Source organism: Sarcophilus harrisii, chromosome 2, assembly GCF_902635505.1.
Source record: "Sarcophilus harrisii chromosome 2, mSarHar1.11, whole genome shotgun sequence".
In the NCBI taxonomy this organism is placed as follows: domain Eukaryota; kingdom Metazoa; phylum Chordata; class Mammalia; order Dasyuromorphia; family Dasyuridae; genus Sarcophilus; species Sarcophilus harrisii.
Genome location: NC_045427.1, coordinates 556,827,853 through 556,855,472, shown reverse-complemented (window position 1 = coordinate 556,855,472; position 27,620 = coordinate 556,827,853). Strand labels below are relative to the sequence as shown.

At 34.7% G+C, this 27,620-nt stretch overlaps 1 protein-coding gene across 2 annotated transcripts in view; it reads right to left on the bottom strand.

The window, feature by feature from the left end:
* Nucleotides 1-27,620, bottom strand: part of SLF2 (SMC5-SMC6 complex localization factor 2) — a 54,568-nt gene that overhangs the window by 15,185 nt on the left and 11,763 nt on the right. For both annotated transcript variants that reach the window (XM_031955710.1, XM_031955709.1), the window contains exons 4-16: nt 26,358-26,412; nt 21,367-21,869; nt 20,361-20,431; nt 18,985-19,107; nt 17,989-18,156; nt 16,428-16,530; nt 13,254-13,329; nt 11,968-12,106; nt 6,190-6,295; nt 5,575-5,751; nt 4,536-4,633; nt 3,923-4,010; nt 2,771-2,902 (exon numbers count right to left, since the gene is read on the bottom strand). In XM_031955710.1, coding sequence (XP_031811570.1) covers nt 2,771-2,902; nt 3,923-4,010; nt 4,536-4,633; nt 5,575-5,751; nt 6,190-6,295; nt 11,968-12,106; nt 13,254-13,329; nt 16,428-16,530; nt 17,989-18,156; nt 18,985-19,107; nt 20,361-20,431; nt 21,367-21,869; nt 26,358-26,412 — 1,839 coding nt within the window. The remainder of the gene's footprint in view (nt 1-2,770; nt 2,903-3,922; nt 4,011-4,535; nt 4,634-5,574; nt 5,752-6,189; nt 6,296-11,967; nt 12,107-13,253; nt 13,330-16,427; nt 16,531-17,988; nt 18,157-18,984; nt 19,108-20,360; nt 20,432-21,366; nt 21,870-26,357; nt 26,413-27,620) is intronic.

Below are 27,620 nucleotides of genomic sequence, written 5' to 3'. Positions count from 1 at the left end.
CATATTAATTGCAACTTAAGGGCCAACATCCAAAGTAGATGGAGGAGAGGGTCAATTCTACAAAGAATTCCATAAAATCTTCCAAATCAAATCAACATATATGGTAATATTTGGTGACTTCAATGAATAAGTGGGCCAAGGGGAGGATGATCAGAAATGTTGAAGAGTATAGTTTGGGAGCAAAATACAAGAGAAGCAAAAGACTTGTAGAATACACAACCTTATTCTTATAAATCACAAATACTTTCTTTGAAAAAAGTGTTAGGAATGTTAACACATGGAAAGCACCAAATATAACAAAAACAAATCATTAAATTCTGACATGTAGGAAATGACTAATGTGGGAATCATTCCCCTAATCAGCTATATACAACTGACAACAAATTTGTTGAAGCAAAAATTCATAAAAATAGAAGAAATAATTATGATAAAAAGATGGCATGTAATTAAGTGAACTTCAATCTAAGAGCACTGCAATAATAGATGTTATCCATTAAACTGCATGAATTGACTTTGACATATTTATAGAAGGAAAAGAAGAAAAGCCATATAATGGGAAAGCATGGGTGGGTTGAAATCTGCAAAAAAGCAAGAATACCTATACTGATGAGGTCAATTTTTCACTGAAGCTACTTACCAGCAAAATAATATTTGAGTGCCAAAACAAAGGAAAGTAAATATTTCAAGAGTTATAGTCAGGAGTATTAAAAAAAAAAGAGTTGGCTTAAGATAAAAACAATACTTTAAAAAAAAACACATACATGTGAAAAAAATGCTCTAAATCACAACTGATTACAGAAATGCAATCAACTCTTGAGGTACCACCTCCCCTTATTAGATTGACTAAGACAAAAGGAAAAGATAATGATAAATGTTATAAGAAATTTGAGTAAACTGGAACACTAATGCATTGTTGGTGAAGCTGTGAACTGATCTAGCCATTCTGGAGAGCAATTTGAAACTATGCCCAAAGAGCTATAAACTGCATACCCTTTGATCCAGCAGTATTTCTACTGGATCTGTATTCCAAAAATATCTTTTTTTTTCCTTTTCTCTGAGGAAATTGGGGTTAAGTGACTTGCCCTCCTGACTTCAGGGCTGGTGCTCTATCCACTAAGTCACTTAACTGCCCCCCAAAGAGATCTTAAAGGAGCAAAAAAATGCTTGTAAAATCTCTTTTTATGGTGGCAAACAACTGAAAAATGAGTGGATGTCCATCATACCATACCATATACCATAAATTGTGGTATATGAAAATCATGGAATATTATTGTTTAATAAGAAATGATGAGCAGGATGATAATTTCAGAAAAGCCTCAAAAGACTTCCATGAACTGATGCTCAGGGAAGTGAGCATAATTAGAACAATATATACAATTACAGCTAAATTATATGATGACCAACTATAAGAGACTTAGTCTTCTCAGCCATACAGGGATACAAGACAATTCGAATAGACATGGAATAGAAAACCTGTAATATTCTTCTCTAAAATGTAATTTTCGTTGTGAGCAGATTTCTTGGGGGCTTCTGGAAGCTGCCTTAGTATCAGTTCAGTAATCACAAGTACAGCCAGGAGTTAAAGTCCAAATCCTTTATTGTCTCCTTCAAAATCTTATCTCCTTCAGTTGGGGATCAGCCTTCCAGATCTTGGTTTCAGTGTTCTCCACAGAACAGCCTGCCACCATTTCTCTATCTTCCTTAGTTCTACCTTACTGCCTTCTCTGTCTTCTGAAATCTCCTCAACTTCCAAAGATTTGTGTTTGAGCCTCCAGCCACAACAAAGGTGGACTATGGAATGAATCTGTCTCAGCCTCAGAAAGCTTCTAGTGTGCTTGTCCTTTCTGGCCCTGACAGCTCCTCCTTATATGTTCCACGCTGAGTATACACCAATCATTATATCACTAGGAAACCATTATTTGTTGTAGGATTAAATCAATGCTAAACTAGATTTAACCATTGTCTCCTCAATTCTACTTACTTAGCACCTGTTTCAAGTTCTGGCCCATAACAGCCACCCACATCCAAAGAGACAACTAGGGAAACTGAATGTGGATCATACTATTTTCACCTTTTTTTTTGTTTGTTTGCTTTTTTATTTTTCATAGTTTTTCCTTTTGTTCTGTTTCTTCTTTCACAATATGATTAATATGGAATATGGTTAAAATAACTGTACATGTATAACTTATACATGTGCTATCTTGGGGAGGGAGGAAATAAGAAAGGGATGGAGAAATAATGAACTCAAAATCTTACAAAAATGAATGCTGAAAACTTTTTTCACATGTAATTGAAAAAAAATTGCCTTTGAAAGAAAAAACATATAGAATTATGGTCTTAAATTATAATGACACATATTTTATGCTACTCAATTTATTCAAAAATTTCATAGCAGAAATAAATGGAAAAGTAGGACTCGCTTTTTGGCCAGCTTCCTGAAATTCATTTATTATTACAAAAAGCCCAAGGAAAAGTCAATCTTGTTTTCATGTGCTTTCAGATAACTTGTCTTTCAAAATAAGTTTTTATTAATGCCTTATTTTTTACATCATCTTTATTTCATTTCTATGTAGATATGAAAATCTTCCTAAACCCCAGAAAATTGTTCCTCACAATAAAGAATGAAAGGGTTTGGAAAAATCAGTTCAGCTAAACAACACATCAATCAAGTCTGACAGCATACTAGCATTCCATTTTCAAAGTCACCCACTTCTGCAAAAAAAGGAGATAATACATGTATTTTATCAGATAATCCAGTCTTAAAACATACCTGTTGCTCAAGATCTATAGTTAAACAGTTTTTGGTAATGTTACCCTCTTCTTCACTTCTTTTCTTTGCTACCATTTTCCTTAACAAATCAGAAGGCTTCATTTGCATTAGGTACTGACAAAGGAGAGACATCTAACAAATGAAAGACATAGGAGACGAATTATCAGTAATATCAGTAGTGGAAATTTCTTTTAAGTTCCCTTCTTTATGAATAATTATTTATGTTAATTTACGAGAATGGCACCAATAAACAAGCTTTAGTATGGTAGCATTACATTGCTCTTCCTTCTTATACCTACCTTTAATACATATCTGTGTACACACACACACACACACACACACAGTCCCCTGAATACTCTCCTTTAATTAAAGATCTTAATATCTTACAGCTAACTTTGTGTTAGAATAGGTTATTATTTAAGGATAAATGTTTGAATGGGCCAGCTGGCCAAAAATGCAAAAATTTTGAGTTTTTATACATTTACATGAAAATCTTATTTCTTCAGGGAGTAATGAATGTTCATTGAATCAGTAATGAATGAATCACTGAAATGGAGATGTAATGCTTAGGGTTGACTATGTCATCACTAAATTCTTTTATTTGAAGACTAATTACCAAGTTTGAGAATTCATTATTAATGTGGTTCTAAGTCTGTACCTGAATATTTTAAAGAGAAAATGGATAAGAATCAAAAACAAGAATCCCAGCCAGTTGTTTCCTATTTCTTCTTCCATGGGGACAAACACCATTATCTGCCAATCACTCATAACTTAAATAAAAGTTATGCAGAGAGTAGGTATCACAAAGTATTTATAAATTCAAGTAGAAGTATCCCAAACTCAAAGTATCTCAGATCTACCACTGAAATACTACATATTTCAAATTTTAAGTGCTTTTCCACTGAGTTATTTCTTTATCTGTAATGTCTTTTAGTTTTCCTTGAAGGAAAACAAAATAGAATCATTAAAAGACAGTAAAGTTAAATTCTTATGTCATGGCATATACTATTAATCAACATTAAATAGTCAAATTTTAGCAGTTTTAAAAAAGATCATTTAGTAGCTTGTGAAAAGCAATTAAAAGAAGTTCCAGGCTTTTAAAATGCTGAAAGTGAATCCTTAAATTCTCACTCAGTCAAAAGATATTCATACCTGCAATTCACTGGTACTTGGAATATGTTCAGGTTTCTTGTCCAGAAATTTAGCAATAATCACTAGGCTGAGATGCTGTCTCACCTGCCTAAAATTTAAATTTAAAACTGCAATTACATTTATTTTTAACAATATTTTTGGTAAGCAAAAGAGGAGGTGAGCATTTTTTTTAAAGCATGATTTTTCTTAGTCCTTAATTTATTCCAATTTTAAAATAGTTTCAAGAGAATTATATTACAGAGCAATAAACATTACTAATGTAAGAGGGGAAACATTTTATATCAATGTTTTATAAGGTCAAGAATGGTTTCTAGAACCATTGTCCAGACAGTAAATAATACGGATTAAGCAGCAAACTCAAGTTTTTGCTGGTACTATATATTATCATAGTAAAAAAATGAGAAATAATACTGATCTGTCACTCAAAGATAATGAGAAGCAATTAGAAAAAAGGAAAGAACTTTCAATAAGCATTTAGTAAGAAACTAAATGCCAAGAGCTGGGAGACAAGTATAAAGAATAGAAAGATTCTCTTCTCCTAAAGAGCTTACACTTTTCTGATATAAATGCTATTACAACCTTTTTTCCCCTTCCTCCCCAGAATTTTAAATACCTTCCACGTATTGTCCAGTTAGGGACAAACTGTACCAACCACAGAAGATTGTGATGATGAGTGGACAGCTCACTTATAGCCATACAGAGTTCAGGCATCTGAAAAGCAAAGATAAAACAGGAGTTTATTTCATGATAGTTATTACAGAGAAGTTAGAGCTCTTTGCTAAGATGAAAATAGTTTTCAAACGTTCAGGTTAGTTCAATATTGTGATCACAGATCATATAAATATAAAAATTCTACAACCATACAACACTTGTGATACTGATATACAAATCTCCTTTCTTCTCTAAATCAATTTATGCTCTTCAGAGAACAAAGTAATCTTCAGTTAACTCCATACCAAGAATTTCACATAAGCAAACGCCCCAAAACTGCCTTCCCACATAAACAAAGGCAAATCTAAGGTAGAAATCACTTGAGTTTATAGATCTATTGCAGAAGTTCATCTTTGTGTTGTAGATCATTAGTGTGAAATTCAAAGAGAAACTAGTCACTTATGTATACATAAGGATCTCTCTACATACTGAGCCACATATTGACTTAGTTTAATAGTATTATGTATGTTTTATTTATTTTGAGAAATACTTCCCAATTACATTTTAGTTTAATTTGGGATGCACTAGGAAGAGTTGTTCACTGCATGATGACATCTTCATTGTAGATGACATCTCTTTTACAATCTAGTGAAGTGTGTTACAGGCCTTTTCTCAAAATAACGAAATAATGTAAATTAAGTGTATAATGTACAGGATTATGAAGGAAATAATTTGTTGAAATTGTTACCAACATTTTTTAAAAATTCAGTGAGTCCTAAACTTAAGAAGCTCTGATTAAGGATGATGGAAAAGAATAATTTTCATGCTTTTAACATATTAACAAACACATGCAGTCTCTTTGTGTCCGAGTTAATCCTCATCTGCTAAATATTAGGTTTTCTATTGGAAACAGAACACATTTTTATTCTGCCTGCACGGAAAGTAAACCTCTGCACTCATAACACAAAACTAGTATTATTCTTCAGCAGTTCACCTCTTACCTTTGTGTCCCAATCTCTAATGTTTTTCAACAGGTTTATGAGGAGACTCTGAAAGTCCACTAGTGCAATCTGTTTCAGGTGCTTTTCCAAACTCATTTTCAAGAACATTAAAAGTAGCAAGATTATTTCTTGATCTGTGTAACCTTCTGGGTATACAGCTGTACACAAGCCTATAAACTTAACAACACACAATCACAAAAATAAATGAAATGTAATTTCTAAGGAAAAATATTTTAGCTACAAGTCTATATCCAGAAAAAAATATTCCTCTATGTTCTGGGACTTAGCAATGATTCAATCATTACAAAGACAGAAAAAACATTATAAAACAAGATATTTCTGCTAATCCTTTCTCTAGATTCTTAAGTTTCATGACAAATCAAAGTTCTCTACTTGAATACTGGACCTCAGATGGATACCAAAATAAAAATTGTGAGTAGTAAAACTAAATTTTTTATTAATCAAGCCCTGACTTCCAAAGCAAAAGCATCATTTATTATTATCACTGTTTTTTTTCTAGAAAGGGTATTTTATTCCATGTGAAATCTGAAACTGAAACTGAAAAAAAAGACAAAAATGACTTTTTAAAAAACTGATAAAAAGCAAGTTTCTTACCTTAACTACATTTAAAATGTTAGTTTCTGGAAGACATGAAACAACAGTTTCTACTATAGAATCTTCACTTTTTCTTTCTTCAGATAAGTGTTGTACCTTAAAATTACTAAAAATTGAACAAAGAAATATGAAATATACATAACATTCATTCAACCCAAGTTCTATTGATCATTTTCAGGAACAAGGCAGTGCAAGATAAGGCAGAGAAAGATAAATAAAAAATGATCCCCAGAAGTCTGAGAAGATAAAATATTCAAAATAACAGTATAACACAATATAAGCATAAATCACATAAAATTTAAAATACAAGTGAAATTCAGTGGAAGATAAAAGCACTAAAGTTCAAAATAAAGGAAGGAGCCAGATCATATTTAGAGTACTGTATGCAGTTCAGGGAGAAGGCTCTGCAAACTAAAGTGTGTCCAAAAGGATATCATGACTTCAAGAGGACTTAAGGATATTCCATACAAAGATTAAGGAATTGGTAATATTTAGCTGAATATCAATACTCAACTTCCCCCCAAACACACAATGTAGAGAGGTTTTAACTAGCAGAAAATCAAAAGGCCATTTGTTGTGGATATTGTAGAAGGAATTATTGGTTACTATAGATTCAATTCAGCAAGCATTCATTAAGTCCCTTTACTTGAAGTACTGTGCACATAAAGACTAAAAACAAAACAAGTCATATCCTGTACAATGAGGAGGTTACAATCTATAAGGGAAGGGAAAATATGAGCCCCCGAATAAGTATATACAAATTGTATATAAAGGCAATTCAATTTAATTTCAGAGGACAGTAAAAACAATTTGAGAGCCAGGAAGGCATTACATAGAAAGTAACACCTGAGTTGAAGCTAAAAGGGAGTTAAGGGATAGGTTGACAACATCAAGGGGAACATTTATTAAACATCTACTATGTGCCAGGCACTGTGCAAAACATTTTAAAAATATTTTTTAATTTGCTCTCCACAAGAACCCTGAAACACAGGTGCCATTATTAGGCTCATCTTATTATTGAGGAAACTGAGGCAGCAGAGCCTAAGTGACTTGTTAAGGAAATGGGAGAAGAATGAATTTACAATCATTTATCTAAAGTTTGGGGGGATCTCAGAAGTCATCTAATCCAATCCTCTCATTGTACAGATGCTGAAACTGAAGCTAACAGAAGTTTAGTGAATGGTTACCCATAAGATTAAGATTTCAAAGAAAGAAGAGATAAATTGGGAATGCAGAGAGGGGGTAAGTGAATAGAAGTCATAATGAATAACTTTAGGAGAAGTAAGGGAGGGAAAGAAAAAAAGGTTATTGTCTGAGAGATAAATTTCAGAGTTCTGAATCAGAGGTCAAACAATTCTAAATGATGATTCATAAGATTACAGATTTAGATCTGGAAAAAACCTTAGAGGACATTTAATCCAACTCTCTCATTTGACAGTTAAGCAACCTGAGACTCAGGGATGTGAAATGACTTCCACCAAGATCATACAGATGACATGTCATCCTTATTTGATAGTGTCAGGTAAGGGACAGTGAGAGGCGAGATAATGAATTGAGAAGGATGTGTATACTAAAATCCCAAAGTATGAGAACTGGAACATAGAGGACAGAGTTCTAAGGTCTAGATGGGCAATCAATAAAGATGAATAAAGTACATCTCAAAAAAGGTGACAATGGTAGGAGATTCTAGACACAGCAGCAAGGAGCAGAATATGCTCCTTTTTCTTGGAGAGTTAAGTGTGTAGGAAACAAAAAGCAATGTGTCAACCACTAGAGAGGACTTCCAGTGCTACACTGTTCTCAGGGACAGAGGGAACCCATGTGTTTGTGAGTATAAGATGGAAAAAAATAGGAGAATTACGAGCCTAATATTAGGGGAAGTTGTTAACAATAAAGTGAGAGCTTCTAAAGACATAACAGAAAGGACGAGAGAAACAGAAAGGGAAGGGTTGAAATATAGGGAAAAGGGAACCAGGACCTGTGACAATCAGTAAAGGCTGAATTGGAGGTGACATCTCAGTTTGGTCATGAAGGATGAATACTACTGATAGGCAGACTGAGATGCAACTCTGACTTTAAAGTGAAAAGAGAACTAGACTTGAAATCAGGAGACTTATCAAGTATATGACTTTGTGCTAGTCAATTAACTGCTCCCAGCCTCAGTTTCCTTACTTGTAAAATGAGAATAATGCTTCCAATATTTAACTCTCAGGGTTGTTGCAAGAAAATATTTTAAAAACTTAAGTAACAACTTTAAGGGTTAAAAAAAAAAAGATTACAATGATATTTAAGATCTTTTACCTTTAAATCTAAAATGCATATACACAAGCATATACTAACACCTATATAATAGATACAAAGTAACAATGAAGGAACATGGGGGGGGAGGGGAGAGAAGGAACTGATCAGGAAAAGAATCACAAAGATGGCAGCATTTGAGTTGGGTCTTGAAGGAGAACCAGGGATCCTAAGGAGGGTAGGTGAGAAAAGAGTACATTATAGAAGCAAGAGAGATAGCCAGAGCAAAGGCAAGTTAAATGGAATAATAAGATTAGTTAGTGTAAAGAGCACTGCAGCAAATAATATATAAAAAGACCAGAAAGATTAGGTAGGGCCCAGATTTGACTGATAAATAGAGGAGCTGATATTTCACTCTAGAGTTAATAAGAAATCATTGGATTTTAGGGGGGGAGGGGAGAGGAGACAATCAATAGAAAGAGGAGAGGGAAAGAGAGAATGTGTGTAGAACATTCAGACTTGTGTTTTATAGAAGATCATTTCGAGGGGTGGCCATCCAGACTGGAATGGGGAATTGGAGGCAGAGAGACTAATTAGGGAGCCACCTCTACACTCCAGGTGAGAAGTAAAGAGGGCTTAACTAGAGTTAGATGGCTATGTGAGTGAACAGCAGGAATGGAAGAAAGAAAATCAAAGTATATTCTAAGTAAATGTAATCTACTTCCTATGGAAGTAGATTTACAAGGGGCTAGAATATGGAGGACCTTGAGGCTAATGAGCTGGACCTTATCACCTGTAAGATAAGGAGAGCTAAAAAGAGTTTTTGAGCAAAGAAATAATAAGAAAATTCATCAGACACTTATGAATATGATGAATTGGGAAGAGAAGATCCTGGAGGAAGGCAGAGAACTGAAGACCAGAATTCATTAGAAGCCAGTTTGACTGTAAAAGTGAGAAAAACAGAATGGCATTTGGAAGGCAAAGGAATAAATATGAAAATTAATAATAATAGTTGGCAGTATTTATATCTAACTTATTATGTACCAGGCTCCATACAAAGCACTTTGAAAATATGATCTCATTTAATCGTCACTCCAACCTTTTGAGCCAGGTACTATTATTATCCCATTTTACAGCTGAGATAATTGAAGCAAAAAAATTTCCCAAGTGTCAAAAGGTAAGTAAGTGTCTGAGGCCACAGTTGAACTCAATTCTTCCTGATTCCAGGCCCAGCACTTTCATCAACTGTTAAACCTTCCTGCTTTAAGATGCAAGAGTCAGAAATTTGGTTAAGATAATATGACAAATATGGAAATATGTTTAAAAGAACTGCACATTATTACCTACATCAGATTGTTTGCTGTCTGGGAGAAGAGGAAAGTAGGGAGAAAAGTTTCGAACACAAAGTCTTACAAAAATTAATGTTGAAAAATATCTTTACATATGTTTGGAAAAGTAAAATACTATTAAGGAAAAAAAATGAAATTTTGTGAGAAAACAAGGTCAAGAAGGCAAAAGGGAATAGTGTAAAAGCAACAAGAGTTATACTGGAATATGGAAATGCCTCACTTTTTTTGCGGCAGAAAGAAAAAAAGAGAAAGAAATAAGTTGAAGCAAAAAGGAATTAGATGAATGAGTTCCCACCTGGGAATCTAGATTTTCTTAGTAGAGATCATTGTACTTACTATGCATTGAAAGATGGTGGTGAAAGTGAAAATTTGAAAAAGGTGAAAAATATTTACACTATCACTGCTAATCACCATTATAACTACCATAAATAATACTTTTGAGAACAGCCACTGGTAGGAATAAATGCTAAAGAATCTATGGGAGATGAAAAACAGGATCAATGAACATAGCAATAAGTACCTAACTGAAATTAAACAGGGTTTGTTGCTGCCCATGTTTATCCACTGTCTGTAATTTTTTTCCAGTGATATTCTGCAGGTCAAAAGGAGGAATGAAAAACATAGATGGTCAGAATGATCCATGCATGGCCATTATTAATTACGGCTTAAAGGGCCAAGAGGATCCAGAATGCTAATAAGGGCATCATTAAAGTGGCTGAACATGGTGTCTAGCCTGAGTAGGAGATCTAATATGGTTAAAGTGGTTAGAATTGAGCAAATTAGGAATGTCAGATAAACTGCAGGTCCTAATGAGGGCAGAGCTGATACAATGAATGATGGAAGAGGTTATAGGTTAGGAGGCTATAGTTGGAAACCTACTGAGTTCAAGATAATTATCTCTCTATATACAGTACTTTGAAATTGAATGCACATGTAACTAATTAGAAGTTGTCAAACCTGCAGAAGACCAAATTATGGGTTAATTTTTATTATGTAGTAACTCCAATGTATTTACTAGTGCTATAGAGCACATGGAAAGGGTAGAGATCTGAACTTTTAAGGAGCTTACAAAATTATAGCTATAGAATATTAATATTAAAAGATAATTTACCTATCAATTTTATCATGAGAAAAACTTGGTCTAGAGGGGATCCAATGTCACTCAGCTAGTTAGTGGCTAAAATTGGACAAGACTCAATTCCCAACTCAGAGCTCTTTTTATTGTATTGCAATGACTCCCATAATCTGGTGTTCTGGGTCACTGGGTAAAAAAAACAAAAAACTTTTCAACTGCTAAGGTTTAACCACATAAATTGCTTTTTTTGATCTACAGACATTTGCATAAGAATATATTTTAAAATATCTCATTTAAATGGCAGCCAGATGTAAGATGAGGAAAATTTGGAAATATATTGAAAATGGTCTTTTTCTCCACTCACAACCACCTTACCATTCATTTCTCCCACTCTTCTTTCTATAAAGTTGCATTTTGCAAATTCAGCTTTATGTAAGATATTCTGAAAAAAATCCCTATTCCAACCCCCCCCAACCCCTTCCTCCCTCAGTACATGCTCTCTCCATTCCTGCCCCACAGCTTGGCATTGCAGTCTGCAATCTTCCTTCTCCTCCCCCCACCCCCCCAACTCCTCCAAGTGAAAGCAGAACAGACTTGCTGAGAGATTACCACCACTTCCACCTGACAACAATATGTTCTTCCTCTCAGTTCCAGTTAGTCCTCCTCCTGATCTTCCCTTCTCCTGATCTCCCTTCTCTGTTTTCCAGCCCCAGTATATCCTTCAACTATGTGTCGGCCCTCTCTGTCATCAAATTACATAAAAATTGCTTCAAGTAGAACTTTATAGAACAGTCCACTTACATAAAGCAAGAACTGTCTATTCAATCTCAAAAGGAACTGCAATTCCCAGAACCTTTCAAATTCACTTAGTCTAAAAACCCTCTTCTGGCCACAACCTACTTTCTAGACAAAAAAGATATATCAAAATCAGCAAATTTTCTCCTGACTGTGTTATGATTCAGTAGTACTTGGGCTACATTTCTATTTCCTGTACACAGAACGTACAAGAAAATTTGTGAAATACAACCTCCTATACCATGATTTGAAAATTTAAACCCTTTCTTGTCCTCAGACATCAATGTCTAGTAAACTGTGAATAGTTGTAAGAAAACTTACAAAATATCTTCATTAAAGACAGGCTGAAGATTTTGCACAGGAAATAAACACTTAAAACTAACTCCCATGTTGATAAACACAGTTGCTATATCAAATAGTGATGGGATCCAAGGCCAACTTGATGAGCCACTAGTGGTATCTAGAGAAAAAAAAAAAGAGACAAAATATTAGTTCCATTACTGTAGACATTTTTCCAAATAAGAAAAAAATTTTTTACATGATGGTCCCAGTTTCATGATGAAATATAACATAGAAAACTATTTATAGTAAATAAACTGAGTTTCATAGAACTTGAAATGTTTGAAAGGCATACTACCAGTCTATTATGTAGAAAGCCTATGGCTCAATAGATGACAGGAAGAAAACCATTCTTTGTTCAACCACATTTACTAATCCTGTAGTAGTTAATCTACTAAATCTAGTTAAACCAATGTTTAACTAGACTTAGAAATAAAAATGCTCTTGAGCTTCCCCTTTATCAAATTAAAGATAAACTACTTTCTACACACCTACATAATCCACAGGTAAATAAGAACATGTTGCTATGTGCAGAAGTCTTCTCACAAAAACAGCAATTCCACCCCCTAAAAGATTAAAACTGCCCTACAACTGTTATCCTTATCACGGTGCATGATGCCAATCTGTTTCTCAGTGTAATACTGTTTGTTGCTGTTGACTACATCCCAATTAATTTTTAACTTCCAATTATACCAACACTTCTGGCAAAGCAACCCACAAGCTGGGAAATTACCCAATTAGGGCTGTCACTTAAATGATTTGGAAACTCTTTTCTCCTGTACAACTGGAACACACAGATACTCTTTTTAACTTTGATCAGAAACAGGTCATGAGCACCTCACTCCATTACTACGCATTTTGAAATGATACAAGCAATTTAGATCACTAAACACACTTAATCATCTCCAGAGGCAGCTGGAGGCACAGTGGATCAAGTGCTGGCTTAGAATCAGGAAAACCTCAGCTCCAGCTTACTAGCTATATGATCCCCGAGCAAGATGCTTCACCTGTTTGCCTCAGTTTCCTCAAAAGTAAAATAGAGGAAATAATAGCACCTACTTCACAGGATTGTTTTAAAGATGAAATGAGATGTCTTTTTTTTTTTTTTTTTTGAAAAGGTACTTAGCATAATTCATGGCATACACTAGATAGTATATAAATTCTTATTCTCCCCTTTCCTCACCCCATCTCCCTTCACCTAATCCCAAAGCAGGCAGTCTAACAGCTCTATACTGACAAGACATAAACAATATTATCTTCATACTTACCGTTTCTAATTGTTATGTTTATCAACGTATTCAAAAGTTGTATAGAAATGATACAATCTGTGTGAACAGACATCATCTGTCAAAAGAAAATCATCAGTTAATTTTTTTACACAAAATTTACAGGAAAGCACAATTAAAACCTTAGCAATTTCATGTGTTTTGTGATGAGATGAGAAAGACAGCAGTGTGAAAAGCTAAAGACAATAGACTGTGCTAGTCTCAGCTATGAATGGTCACATTAGCAGGTCACAATCTGACAACTTTTAAGTAGCAAAGCCACAAAACACTGAACATAATACAAATGACTTAAAAAGGGAGAGCTGTGGCCAGAATGTTGTACACATGAGGTGCTTTAATGGGGGAAGCAGCTGACATGAAAAAGATTTGGGTTTTTTTTTAATGGATTCCAAGGTCAACAATTCAAGAGAACAATATGGCTTTTTTTTTTGGCAGAGTCACTAGGCTGGTGGAACAAAGGAATGCTACAGATTGGGATGAGGGTCCTAGATTTAAACAAAGCATCTGACAAGATCTCTTCTGGTATGCTTGTGAACAAGATGGAGAGGTTCCACCTAGCTGAGAGTATACTTAGGTAAATTTGGAAGTAATTGAAGGGCAAAGCACAGAGTCACTAATTGATTTTCCATGCTGTTTCCTAGCTTGGTGAGGCTGCCTATGATAGGAAGGTATGAGGAGTAGCTATGCAAACAAGACATTAGGAATCAGATCCTTATGCATTGGACTGAACAGACAAGACAGCTGTTTCTGCTACTGACTAGCTGTGCAACCCTGAGCCAATCACCTCCCTTCCCTGGTGCTCAGTTTTTCCATTTGTAAAACAAGGAGCTGGGGGAGATTTTTCAGGCTTCTTTCTGGATCTAACAACCTATGACTATGAAATAGAGCAACAAGGACAAATTTAAGCTTGAGGTTTTAAAAAATCTACTCCCTAAAAGACATAGTAAAGGAAACCTGGTTTGACAGAAATACATGTCAAAAACAGATCTAAGGTTTTAGCTGACCACCAGCTGTTACAACCATCTCTGCTGGTAGATCAGTTTAGCTTTTGTCTATGGAATCTATAATTATAATTATAGGTATCATCAGGTTTTACGTAACTCAACAGGGATGAGGGAAGGCAAAATGGAAAGAAAAAAAAATCTTCTGATCATTCATGGCAATTTCAAGATCAGCAATGAGGAAGATTCTACTGGCCAAACCATTCCTGGAACATTATATTCGATTCTATATTAAGGAGGATATTGAAAAACCAGTGACCAACCAGGAAGAAGGGTCCAGAAAACACGACAAGACTAACAAAGGAAAAGCAGATACAGAAAACTTAGGAAAGATCAAATTAGGTGCCTTCCACTTATAGAACTAGCAATACTGTTTAGGGGAAGGTTTATTGAATTAGGAGATTTGATTAGGTGCTGGCTTTGGCTCTGCAACCAGCTAACTCCAAAAGAGTGGTTGTCACTCACTTCTCTTGGTCTCAGTTTTGTCAACTATAAAATAAAAGTTTTGGACTAGATAACATAAAAAGTCTCTTATAACTCTTAAAACTTCTCAAGCATATCTTATAATCCTAAAATGTTACATTTTAAGAGACCTTAGGGATCACCTAGTCTATGCCAGTCATTTCAAAGAAAAGGAAACTGATGCTTATAGAGTCTAAATGATTTGCTCCAAGTCGCAATGCTTTGCTCTTCAGTCCTGTTTCAGGCATGTCTTTTTCTTCACGATCCCAAGTGGAGTTTTCTTAAAAGATAACTGGGTGATTTGCCATTTCCTTCTACAATTTATTTTACAGATGACAAAATTGAAGCCCACAGAATTAAGTGACTTGCTCAGGGCCATACAGCTAGAAGTGTTGGAGTCGCGTTTGAACTCCAAGCCTGGCAATCTATTCAATGTCATTATCTAGCTGTCTAGTTAGTGGCAGAACTAGAACTCAGGTCCCCTATCAAGTCAATTTTTTTGTTCTTAAGTAATCAAAGTATTCATCATATTCCCTAGTCATTATCTCTAAACTCATTTCTATTGGACTGGGGAAAAAACTTCATGTCACAAAAACCCCAGAGAGAAAAAAATACTAAGATTATGATGAGCAATTTTCTGACTATAGAGTCATCTTCAATTTCTCATTCTCACTTCTCATATTAGTTGTCACATTTCTTTGAATCTATTGACCGAGTTTTTTCCCCATCTGTCCCATTCTCTTTACACACTGCCTTCACCTTAACTGAGACTCTTGTCATCTCTCAACGGCCTCTTCACTGGCCTCTCTGCCTCCAAGCTCTCCACTGCCCAAGTGATATGTTTAAAGAAGGTTGTGGTCAACCTTCTCTTGCTCAATTAAGCTCCAAGGCTTCTCTCTTAGCATCGAACAAATTCTTCTATTGGGAATTTTAAGCCTTTTGCAACCTACCTTTCTAGCCATGACAGATATTATTAATGGGGATTTCTTTCTCGAAGTTCCCCAGACACAACATTGCATCTCCCTAGCTGTTCCTCATTCCTACAATCTATTCCTCTTCATCCGAGTCCCTTAGTATCCCTAATATATTTCCAAGCTCATTCTAAAGACCACATGAAGGCTTTCCTGATTCTCTCAGCTACTAGTGCCCTTACCCAAAATACCTTATATTTATGTTGGAATATACTTACATGTATCATACATATGTATGCCACACATATATATGGCTACACATGTAGCCAATGTGTCCCCATTAAAAATTCAATTCTCTTCCAAGTAAGGAATGTTCCATACTTTCGACTTGTCTCCCTAGCACCCAATACAGTGCTTGGCAAGGAGAATCTCACATACTAAGCAGTGAATTTTTTGTTACTTGCTTTCCTCCCTTCCTTGACAACAGGGACCACTGCATTTGTCTTTGTCTCCCAAATGTCTAATAGGGGCCAGTACATTGCAAGTACTTAATAAATGCTGTTGGCTGATTTAGGTTAATGCTTCTTACTTTGTAACACCTTTCTAATGAACTTCAACTCATTCAAACAAATTTATCTAGCACTTACTGTGGACAAATTATTGTGCTAGATGCAATGGTAGATAAAAAGGTCAATAAGACATATTTCCTTGTCTTTGAGAAATTTATAACCTCATAAAGGAAGATAACCCCCAAAATGAGGTAAGTTCATTATTCCTCTCACCTGAAATAGCCACTTTAACACAGGTATAGGACACTGGATGTAGTGATAGGCAGTGCTGAGATATCCTTGTGTTGTTAAAAAAATTTGCTGTGTTTTTCCTGATCTGCAAAAAAAGGGGGGGAAAAAAAAAAAGGAAAACCAGTATTATATCTTAGGACATTGAAGTAATATTCAACTGTAAATGAAAAAGATCCTGGTTTAGCTAGTATATACACAGTGATCTCTCCCACTGCAGATGATTAACAATACCCGTCATAAATACATAACTTGTTCAACACAATTTACCTGTTAGTTTAGGGTCTGCTCTGCTGTGATAATGGCTGTTCCAGGGAACTGGAATTGATTGCTTGCCACAATTTAAGCTTTGGGAAAGCACTAGGATTAACTCATCTTTTATAAAAAGGCTTGGAGATGGAAGACGGATAGTGCTGCGGTTTACTACCCTAACATGTTCTACAAGGTTTTCCTTACCTCAAGGCCTATATCCCAGAAAATTTTGGAAGTCAGTCCCTTTCCTCTCTCTTCATTGTTAGTTAGGCCTGCCAAGCCTAAGCCTCCACTTCAATGGAGTAATCTACTTCCCCACTCTTTCAGTTTAGGTGTGGACAAGCACACCTCCCTTCTCTAAACTGAAGTGGTAAAATTAAAACTTTTGTTATGAAATTCAGGGACAAACCAAGGTAGAAGAATAAGACAAATTCTCATTTTAAGTGAGGACGTTAACTTCTCTTTAACTCTACTGAATTCCTACCCTAAATTCCCTTGTACAAGACCTAGAGAGTTGTTCCTCCAATCTCTACTCACAATTGCTTCTGCAACATCATACACCATGTGCATCCCTATCCCTATCTGGACCTCGATTATTCAGAAAAGGGACAGGGGCAAGAGCAAATGACTGGTCTTAGTTTCTTTACCTGTCAGATGAGAGAACCAGGCTGGAATGATGACTTCTAAAAAGGTCCTTTACAACTCTCCACTTTATGATCCTAAGATATCTTTCAGTTCCAAACCACTTCCCCTCTCCTAACAGTTATTTCCACTTGTTACTCTCTACTCCCTTGAAATGCCGTTAGTTCTCTTGCAGAGGAGTCTGAAATTCCATTTAGACTCTCTTTGCACCATATTAGTAAATACCCCAGGATCACTGAGAGTCAAACAGAGGGGCAGATATCAGCAGCTCTGGGATAAAAACCTACTTGAGAAGGCTCAAGTGTAACTGCCATTCACTCTTCAAGTTTGGGATTTTCACTTGCATTCTCCTCAGATGTGGAATGACAATGTTACATTAGACTCCCTAGAACCCATTATCTAAAGGAAAAGATTTCCTGGGACAGACTGCACCAATTTTGGATAAGTATCATAATGAACTGACTTGCCACCTTCTATTTTTAATCAGACAAAATATGAAGCAAAACTAAGTTTAAGAGTATACCAGACAGGTTATAAAAAGTAATCACTCTCTGAGAAGAATAACGTTTAAGAGCAAATTATAATTGCAATGTTTGTATGTGTACAGTATTTTTTATTTTACATTGTAAATTTTCTTTGTTGCTGTTCTTACTTAAGGATAAGATCTTCAATAGCATTCTTTGGAACAAAATTACAATCCCTTAAGTCCAGTGTATATTGAGTGAAAATTTTCCCAAAATCAAAAAAGTGAAATATTTCTTCACCAGGATGGTAATCAGGAATAGTATCAAGAGCAATGAAGAATTTCCTTATGAACTCCCTATAAAAAAAAAAGAGCAAAAAAACAAAAAAGGTATCGTTGAAGATTAGAACAGTTATTAGTACAAAATAAATTCAAAAAAATTCAGGTGAATATCAATTTCTGCATCTTCTGATGTTTCATTTTCATCAACTTTTGTGGAGGACTAAATGTTAAAAGTATGCTCAGTTTAAGCCAAATTTGGAGGTAGCAAAGTATACTAGTCAATCAGGAAATCCAAGGTGCAATAGTTTGGGTTCTACGAGCAAGTTATTTCACTTGTCAGGGCTCAATCTCCTCCTCTACAAAATAAGTAGCTCTAATAGTCTTTTAAACACTCTTATACAAAGTAAATTTTAAATGATATTTCACTTTTATGTCACTGCTCTAAATTCTGCAAAGCACTTTTCTTATAATCACTCTATGTGGAAAAGGAAATCTGAGACTTTATAACTGAGGTTAATTCAGTCAGACCCAAATTCCTTGGAGTTCAAATCCAAATTTAAATCTTTCCACTATACATCCCTGATCCTAACCTAATGATTTAAGTCAATCTTTGATCAGGGAGATTAACATGAAATAATGTATAACCTTAAGATCTGTATAAACTTGTCTCTTTTAGCTGTTAGCTAGCAAGTAATGGCTGTCTGAGAAAAAGTTGAACTGAGTCAGGAAATAAAGGCACTAAGAAATGGGGCCTTCATGTTGTCAACTCATCATAACCCACATCATCAAGGCTTACAAACTAACTAGCAGTATCACAAGATGGAATTAAATTTGCTGATTTGAGTACTATATAGAATTTGAAACATAAATGAAATTAAGTATATGGTTACAAAAACTTTTTACCTATGCTCTTCTTGGAGTTCTCCACTGTCATTTGTATTTCCTGATTTTTCTATCTCACTTTGGGTTTTTATTCCCTGACCTTTCACTATATCTTCCTTTAGCTCTTTTTCCCATTCTTCTGACCTAGGAGAGATAAAAGATTAACATGACAAATACAATTTATATTTTAAAGACCTCTCAATTTTTATGACTACTTACAACATACAAGAAAGCCTTTGTTATAAAATACCTTACTATAAGAAAATCTAGTCATTCATGAACCAAGTTATGATTGAAAGCAAAAAGTAAAATCCATTTTAGTTGAATTCTCTAAAACATATTATGTCTATAAATTGAGTATTCTTGTCCCCAGTTAGTGTTCTAAAATGGTCAATACTAGTCTTCCAACAAATTTCCTCTATCTTCCAATAGTTCAATATTATCTTGAATATTGTCCTAAATAATTTATGACAAAGGAAGTACAAAGTCCCAAGGGAATGGAGCCAGCAGCTTTGTTTACATGTGACTTTTAGCATATATTCCTTTATTTTATATTGGCCAAACAATAAAAAGTTTTTAGATTGTTAATTGAGTTTCTCAGTAGGTTTAAGTTCTTTTAATCATGTTTTCCACAGACCCATGAAATATATAATCTAGAATTAACAAGCAAGAATCAACTTTTAAGGACAGAAAGTTATGTCTGTTAACACTGTACAAGGAACACTGAAATACAAATATAATTTTTACTTGTGTTTTTGATCCTAAGACTTTGTCCTATCAATCAGGTGTTATAGTTGTATAAAATAAAAAGGTATTTTATAATGCCATTTAATAAGGTAATATATTGTTTTAAAATAAGCTTAGTCAATGATCAGATAATGCATCTCAGATCTAAATTGATACTATGTGAAGAGATACCATTTTAAAAAATCAAGTATTTTAAGTTTTTCTTATGGTCATTATCAGTTCCCGATGATGATCTGTCTCTATCCAGTGGAACCCTTCACTGCAATACAATGTTAGTGAAGTAAAATAAACCAACACAACCAACGCTGGCTATATCCAATGAACTAGTAATATATATCATCCTTAGAATATGACCCAGTTTACATCTGTTGTCTACTGCTCCTCTGTCAACAAGAAAGAGACATATTTCACCACCAGTACCCTCAAGTCAGGATTTAAGGAAACCATTATCTACCAATCTTGGATGTCTTTGTAGACAAAGAAAGCTCATCTGACTTATACAAATGAATAAGAGACTCAGTTTTTGTAAAGTCAGATGAGCTCTTTGCTGGTAGAGAAAGTTTAGTCTAGAACCACACAACCCTGAGTTTAGTGAAGCCATATTTCATATGAAGGATGGTTAATCTAATCAAATAAAACATAGTGCTAACCTTGGAGGATTTTCGTTCTCCTTTATCATGCTCTCTAAGGGGTTCTCAAAACACTGGTAACGAATGCTTACCTACAATGAAAAGAAAATTTGAAATATACTTGTAACATAGCTTTTAAAGGCAGAATAAGGCTATTTGGGGAATTGTTATTCAGGAATTAGATCATTTTCTATTCCATGCCTTCTACAAATGCTAAAACTGATAACTTTTTTTTTGTTTTATTATTTACTTTGTAAATCAACAGTGTTTTATTTTTCTAAATATGTAAATAGTTTTTTAACATTCAATTTTGTAAAATTTGGTGTTCCAAATTTTTTTTTCTCTCCCTCCCTTATTCTCTCCCCCACCCCAAAGACAGCAATCTGGACATGCTTCTTTAAAGTGACTTCTGACACTACCATCAAATTAGAGATTTCAATACTAAGATATTCAATAATCCATTCTTATCTTCTTTATGTAATACTAACCTTAGATCATAAAAAGCAGAGCCCATAATTCAAATCTCAGTGTCTGTTATATCTCAGATCCACTTCTTAATTATATTCTGAGCTCAATAAAAAACAAATTCTAAAGTAGTGTTACCACCCAAATGAATTCATAGGTAGTTATTCAACAACCAAATTTCAAAACAGATATTTTAGAATTTAGTTCAGCTCTTCTCCCAAGATATAATTATCTTGCCTTTAATTCTCGACATCTCTACATCTTAACTTTACTTGCAAAGGACAAAAACTAAAAGTATATGGGGAACTTATTTGCTAAACTAAGAATATAATAAACCCATTATTTTAAAATTTATTTTTGGGGAAGGGAGGTTGTGAAGCAATTGGGCTTAAGTAACTTGCCTGAAGCTGTATTTGAATTTAGGTCCTCCCAATTACAGGGCCAACATTCTATCCACTGCACTATCTAGCTGTGCTAGCACTTTTTTTTTTTTTAAGTCAATGCTTTGCCTTAAACTACTTTCCCCCTTTCAAAGTAATACTAATAAAACAGAATCACTTACTGAATTGTCTGATGATAATGCTCTAGGGTTTTCTGAAAGAACAAAAGGTTTTTCTGGAGATGCAGGCTGACTAGAATTCAAAGACATCAATTGTTGAAGTGGTTTTAATACAACATCTTCCTCCTCCTCCTCTTCACTTTCCAGACTGCAATCTAAACTTTCCTCATCACTATCAAAATCAACTTTTTGTTTTTTTCCTGGAAAACTACTAGTGGAACTGGAATTTTCTAAGTTTTCATGTGCAAGCCTTGGAATGTTTGGGCTGCACAAAATGTCTCCTTCAAGTACAGCTGAAGAACCCTTAGTAATACTACTGGTTTGAAAAGGCCAAGATTTACTAGATGTTTTCACTGAAGATGTATTAGTAACATCTTTGAAATTCCTCTTTCTTCGTTTCTTGATCCTGAGTGACACAGGTGCTTTAGGTAAGTTGACCACTCTCTCTTTTTTAGAAGATGAAATAATGCATGTTTTGGCATTTGATACCCCAGAAGAATCAGCACCTAAAATACATAAAGGAGAAAGTGAATATTTCATTTCATTTGATGCTAAAGTGTAGAAAGCTGTATTTTTCTGAGGATCAATCCTGGTTTTACATCTCACATGAGAAGTAAGATCAGAATTCAGGTCCCTGGTTTTTTCCTTCTTAACATGTTGCCCCATAAGTTAGGACACACAACTAAATCAGGGTACCCTAAGATGTAAGTTTTTCAGAATCCTAGTAAGTATGATACATTTTAAAACACATTTCATTCAATTATTAAAATGTCTCAATTTTATCTCAATTTGCCTTTCCTTCACTGCAGGTGCTCCCATGTCTTGATAGGAAAAAAACAAGTCAGAAAAATTGGTTTTCAATGGATTTGTTCAGTCGTTTTAGCCATGTAAAAGGAAACAGATGCTTATAGTCTAAATGGTTTGTCCAGAGTCACGGTGCTTTTGATGTCCAATTGTTTCAGCATTGCCTGATTCTCCAAGACCCCATCGGGGATTTTCTTGGCAAGGATACTGGAATGGTCTGCCATTTCCTCCTCTAGTTTATTTCATAGTTGAGGAAACTGAGGCCAAAAGGGTTAAGTGACTTGCTGAAGGTCAACAACTACTAAGTGTCTGAGGCTAGATTAAAATTCAAGTCCTCCTGATTCCAGGCTCAGCATTCCATTCACTGTATCATCCAGCTGCTCTAAGTACCTTGTTAGAAAGTCACAAATAACTGCCAAAGGATAAGACTAGGAGACAAAGAAAAATAGAAGGGGATTTGGATAGACTTAATATCCAGTCTGTCCTAAATGGAAGTTTAAGATCAAAAGAAAGCCGCCAATTGTCATATTAGAGCAAATGTCTTTCTAGAGAATTGTGGTGTAGAATGCAACAATAAAATTCCTTCACTGTTTACAAAAAAAGCGATTGAGCAGTCTATTGGAATGGATTTTTATGAAATTTAAGAGTTATAATTTAATTGATAAATTATACCTGAAATGGAAGCAAAGACCTGCTCAAGAGAGCAAAGCAGGGTTATTATAATTTGCCATTTTCCCTCCACTAGTGAATTATGATGATTCCAAAAAGAGTAGGGCAGAAAGAGCTAAATTTGGGGTCAGTAGAGATTTGTATTCAAATTCCACAGCCATGCAATGATGATAAAGACACAGCCTCTCTGAGATTTAGTTATAATTTATTTGTTAACAACAAAATGTTCTCCGAATCCAACCATTCTGGAGAGCAATTTGGAATTATGCCCAAAAAGTTATCAAACTGTGCATATCCTTTGATCCAGCAGCGTTTCTACTGGGCTTGCATCGCAAAGAAATATTAAAGAACGGAACGGGACCTGTATGTGTAAGAATGTTTGTGGCAGCCCTGTTTGTAGTGGCTAGAAACTGGAAAATGAATGGATGCCCATCAACTGAAGAATGGCTGAATAAAGTGTGGTATATGAATGCTATGGAATATTATTGTTCCGTAAGAAATGACCAGCAGGATGAATAGAGAGGCCTGGAGAGACTGACACGAACTGATGCTAAGTGAAATGAGCAGAACCAGGAGATCATTATATACTTCATCAACAATATTGTATGAGAATATATTCTGATGGAAGTAAGATATCTTCGACAAAGAGAAGATCTAACTTAGTTCCAATCAATCAATTATGGGCAGAAGCAGCTAAACCCAGAGAAGGAACACTGGGAAATGAACGCAAACTGTTTGCATTTTTGTTTTTCTTCCCAGGTTATTTTTACCTTCTGAATCCAATTCTCCCTGTGCAACAAGAGAACTGTACGGATCTGCACACATATATTGTATCTAGGATATACTATAACATGTTTAACATGTATAAGACTGCTTGCCATCTGGGGGAGGGGGTGGAGGGAGGGAAGGAAAAAGCAAGAACAGAAGTGAGTGCAAGGGATGATGTAAAAAATTATCCATGCATATGTTCTGTCAATAAAGTTATAATAAAAAAAAACCCAAAAATGTTCTCAACATGTGCTCTCTCAATCTTTAGTTGAAGAGTTCACGTAAAGAAGAAACCACAATTCTTTCTAAACAAGTAATTTCACTTCTGGATGGTTCTCACTATTGGATAGGTTTCTCATTAACTGAACCTTGGGCTACATTTTCTTTTCTTTTCTTTTTAATTAAAACTTCTTATTTTTCAAAACATTATGCATGGACAATTCTTCAACATTAGCCCTTGCAAAACCTTGTGTTCCATTTCCCCTTCTTTCCCCAACACCCTCCCCTAGATAGCAAGTAGTCCAGCATATATTAAATCTAATGTATGCATACATATTTATACAATTATCTTGTTGCACAAGAAAAATCGAATCAAACCAGAAAAAAAAAAGAGAAAAATAAAATGCAAGCAAACAACAACAAAAAGAGTGAGAATGTTATGTTGTGATCTATATTCAGTTCCCACAGTACTCTCTCTGGGTGTAGATGGCTCTCTTCATCACAAGATCATTGGAACTGGTTTGAATCATCTCATTGTTGAAGAGAGCCACATGCCATCAGAATTGATCGTCGTATAATCTTATTGTTGCCAAGTACAATGATCTCCTGGTCCACATTCATTTCCCAGTATTCTTTCTCTGGGTGTAGCTGATTCTGTCCATCATTTATCAATTGGAGCTGAATTGGATCTTCCGTTTGTCGAAGATATCCATTTCTATCAGAATACATCCTCATACAGTATTGTTGTTGAAATGTAATTTAATGGTCTCCTGGTTCTGCTCATTTCACTTAGCATCTGTTCCTATAAGTCTCTCCAGGGCTCTCTGAAATCATCCTGTTAGTCATTTCTTATAGACAATAATATTCCATAACATTCATATACCATAATTTATTTAGCCATTCTCCAATTGATGGGCATCCACTCAGTTTCCAGTTTCTTGCCACTACAAAGAGGGCTGCCACAAACATTTTTGCATATGTGGGTCCTTTTCCCTCCTTTAAGATCTTTTTGGGATATAAGACCGATAGAAACACTGCTGGCTCAAAAGGTATGCAGTTTGATAACTTTTTGAGCATAGTTCCAAATTCTTAGCCTATATTTTCAGACTTTCTACCTATGACTCTTAATTCTGTCTGGCTTTTGTGAGCAAAATAAAATAAGTCGACCTTGAAAACAAAATAGAATTAAGTTTCTCTTTCATTTGCTATTCCTTTAAATATCTGAAGACAACAATCTTATTTCTTTAGTTTTCTCTTCTCAAGACTAAAGACCCACAATTCCTTCAACCAATTCACACATTTTAGAGTCTCGTGTCCCTTTCTTCATCCTAGTTCTCTTTCTCTGAAGATAGCTTAGCTAATCAATGACCATCTTAAAATGTGGCAGCCAGAAAGGACCACAACAACTCCCACAGTAACTCTAGATATTGTCTGAGAAGGGCAGATTATAGTGAGATTTACTTCTCTCATTTTGAATCTTTTTTTTTTTTTAATGAAGCCTATTACCAATTTTTAGCTAGTATATCACATTGACAACTCACACTGAGCAAACCACTAACCTGCCTTCTAAACTCTAAACTCATTCATATAATAGTTATACTTATCACATCTTGCATGTAATCAAATTATTTTTTAAATCCTCATTGTCAGTAAGTAATTTTAACTATCCTTATTAGCTTTGAGCCATTTACAGATGTGAAAAGCATATTATCTATACCCAAATGGAGGACCTGGGTTTGAATCAAGTCTCCTTGCTCAGAAATATTCAAATGTGATGAGGGGAAGATATACTAAGATAAGAAAAAGTAGAATAAGGTAAGGCCCATCAAAAATCTTTATCAGAACATGGTAAAGTAAAAAGAACACTAACTTTTAAGTCAGAAGACTTGAGGCTGCTACTGTTACCTGGGTGACCCTAAACTAGTCCCCATTTATCTCTGGAACTTAGTTCTGATCTCATTTGCAAAAAGGAATGGGGTCTAAATACTGCATATGCAGACCAAAATGTTAAATGGAATGATTAGAGCTGACATTTGTCAACACCTTTAGTTTACAAAGCATGTAGGATATATGATCTCATTTGATCAACAATCCTTAAAGTGCGTGCTACTATTATCACAATTTTATAGGTGAAGAAAGCAAAGCTTGGAACTTAAAATGCCTTGCCTGACGTTCCACTGCACTCAAAGGCTGAAGGGCAGAGATGTACTGATGGAAAGTCTAGCACTATTAACCATAAAGTCACACTGTCCTTTTTTGGGGGGGGAGGGGGGAGAGGGAAGGAGAGAAGGCAGGGGAGGAAGAAATGGTACACAGAATGAGAACAGGACACATTTTACATACAACAAATTCAAGATTTCACTTCCTACTGTCAGATCATCATTTTACCATTCTTAACTAATCTAAGAACTTCTATTTATACACAGAAAGGAAATTGTATTCTCAAATAGGATTATTTTATTTTTTATAATGTAGTCACTAAATTGCAAGCATTTATTTACAATTCTACATTGTATTTAATAGTATGGTTTTACCTGAAGTGTCCAGTGAATTAGAATGTAATCTTTTTCTTAAGCAGTCTTCATTTTCCTAGTACCCAAATGAGAAAAAGTCACTTTATGAGGTGTAAGAGGATGAATGTTCACTTTTCTCTCTCTTTTTCTTTTTAAACAAAGAAATTAAATATCACCACATTACTACCACCACTACCCCCCCCCCCCCAACTCCCTCACCTCACTGCAAGAGTTAGGAAAATGTTTTATATTGGGGCTAGATTTAAATTTGTAAAATTTAAAATTAAAATTTCACCCTTCACCTATAGTTTATATAAAAATATTTTGTCACCCTAAAAGTTAAGGACATGAAATTTCAGAAAATACTAGAGTTTTCCTACACTTAATTTAAATTTTTACTAAGGGAGAGGAGAGGAAAGGGATAAATATTCATATAGCACATATAGGTGCTGCTAGGGGCTCTTTACAAATATTATCTCATTTGATCCTCACACAACCCTGAGAGAAGATAAATCTTCCTAACTTGAGGGCTAACACACTATTCACTGAGCCATAACTGCTCCAGTAGAAAAAGATGAAGATATAATCAATTTTTCTAACTACTCATAATGCACACTTACTTTTCCATTCATAAGTAAATTTTGTTTTCAAGTATGACGTGATCTTATTTTATTAATTCCCTAATAAATATTTCAACTCCTTCTATACTTGGTATACAGAGTTCTTCAATTTAATAAATAACATTTATGCAGCACTGTTGCTCTAAAAAATGGCTCTAATACTTCTGTAATCGTGACAAAGATTACAAACCTGTGCTCAATTACATTAGTCAATTTCTTCAATACCCAAGAATATAATTGGGCTTTAACTTTAATCAAAAAAAGGTAGGCACTCATATTATTTCCTAATTGCACTACACTAAACGGGAATGAAGAAAGAATGGAAAACTTTATAAATCCAGTAACGAAGGACTGTATCAATATAAAAATATAAAAATGACTTCTTAGAATTATTCCAGAAGATAGATGTAAGGAAGATTAAAAAAAATAATAATAAATAAAAGCCCAGCACTAAATCAAATTCAATATTAGACTTCCTTAAAATAAGACAATTGTGTGACACCAATTTCTGCCTTTAAAAACTTCTAGGACTTCACAAATGTGGCTACTCAGTTCTTCCTAAACACACCTGCTCTTAAAGTCTGCTTTTTTGGTTTGAACTTTTTAATCTATAGAGTTTGAAGAAAAAGCAGCTTTCTCCTGTCAAAGTCTTTTCTGAAATAAT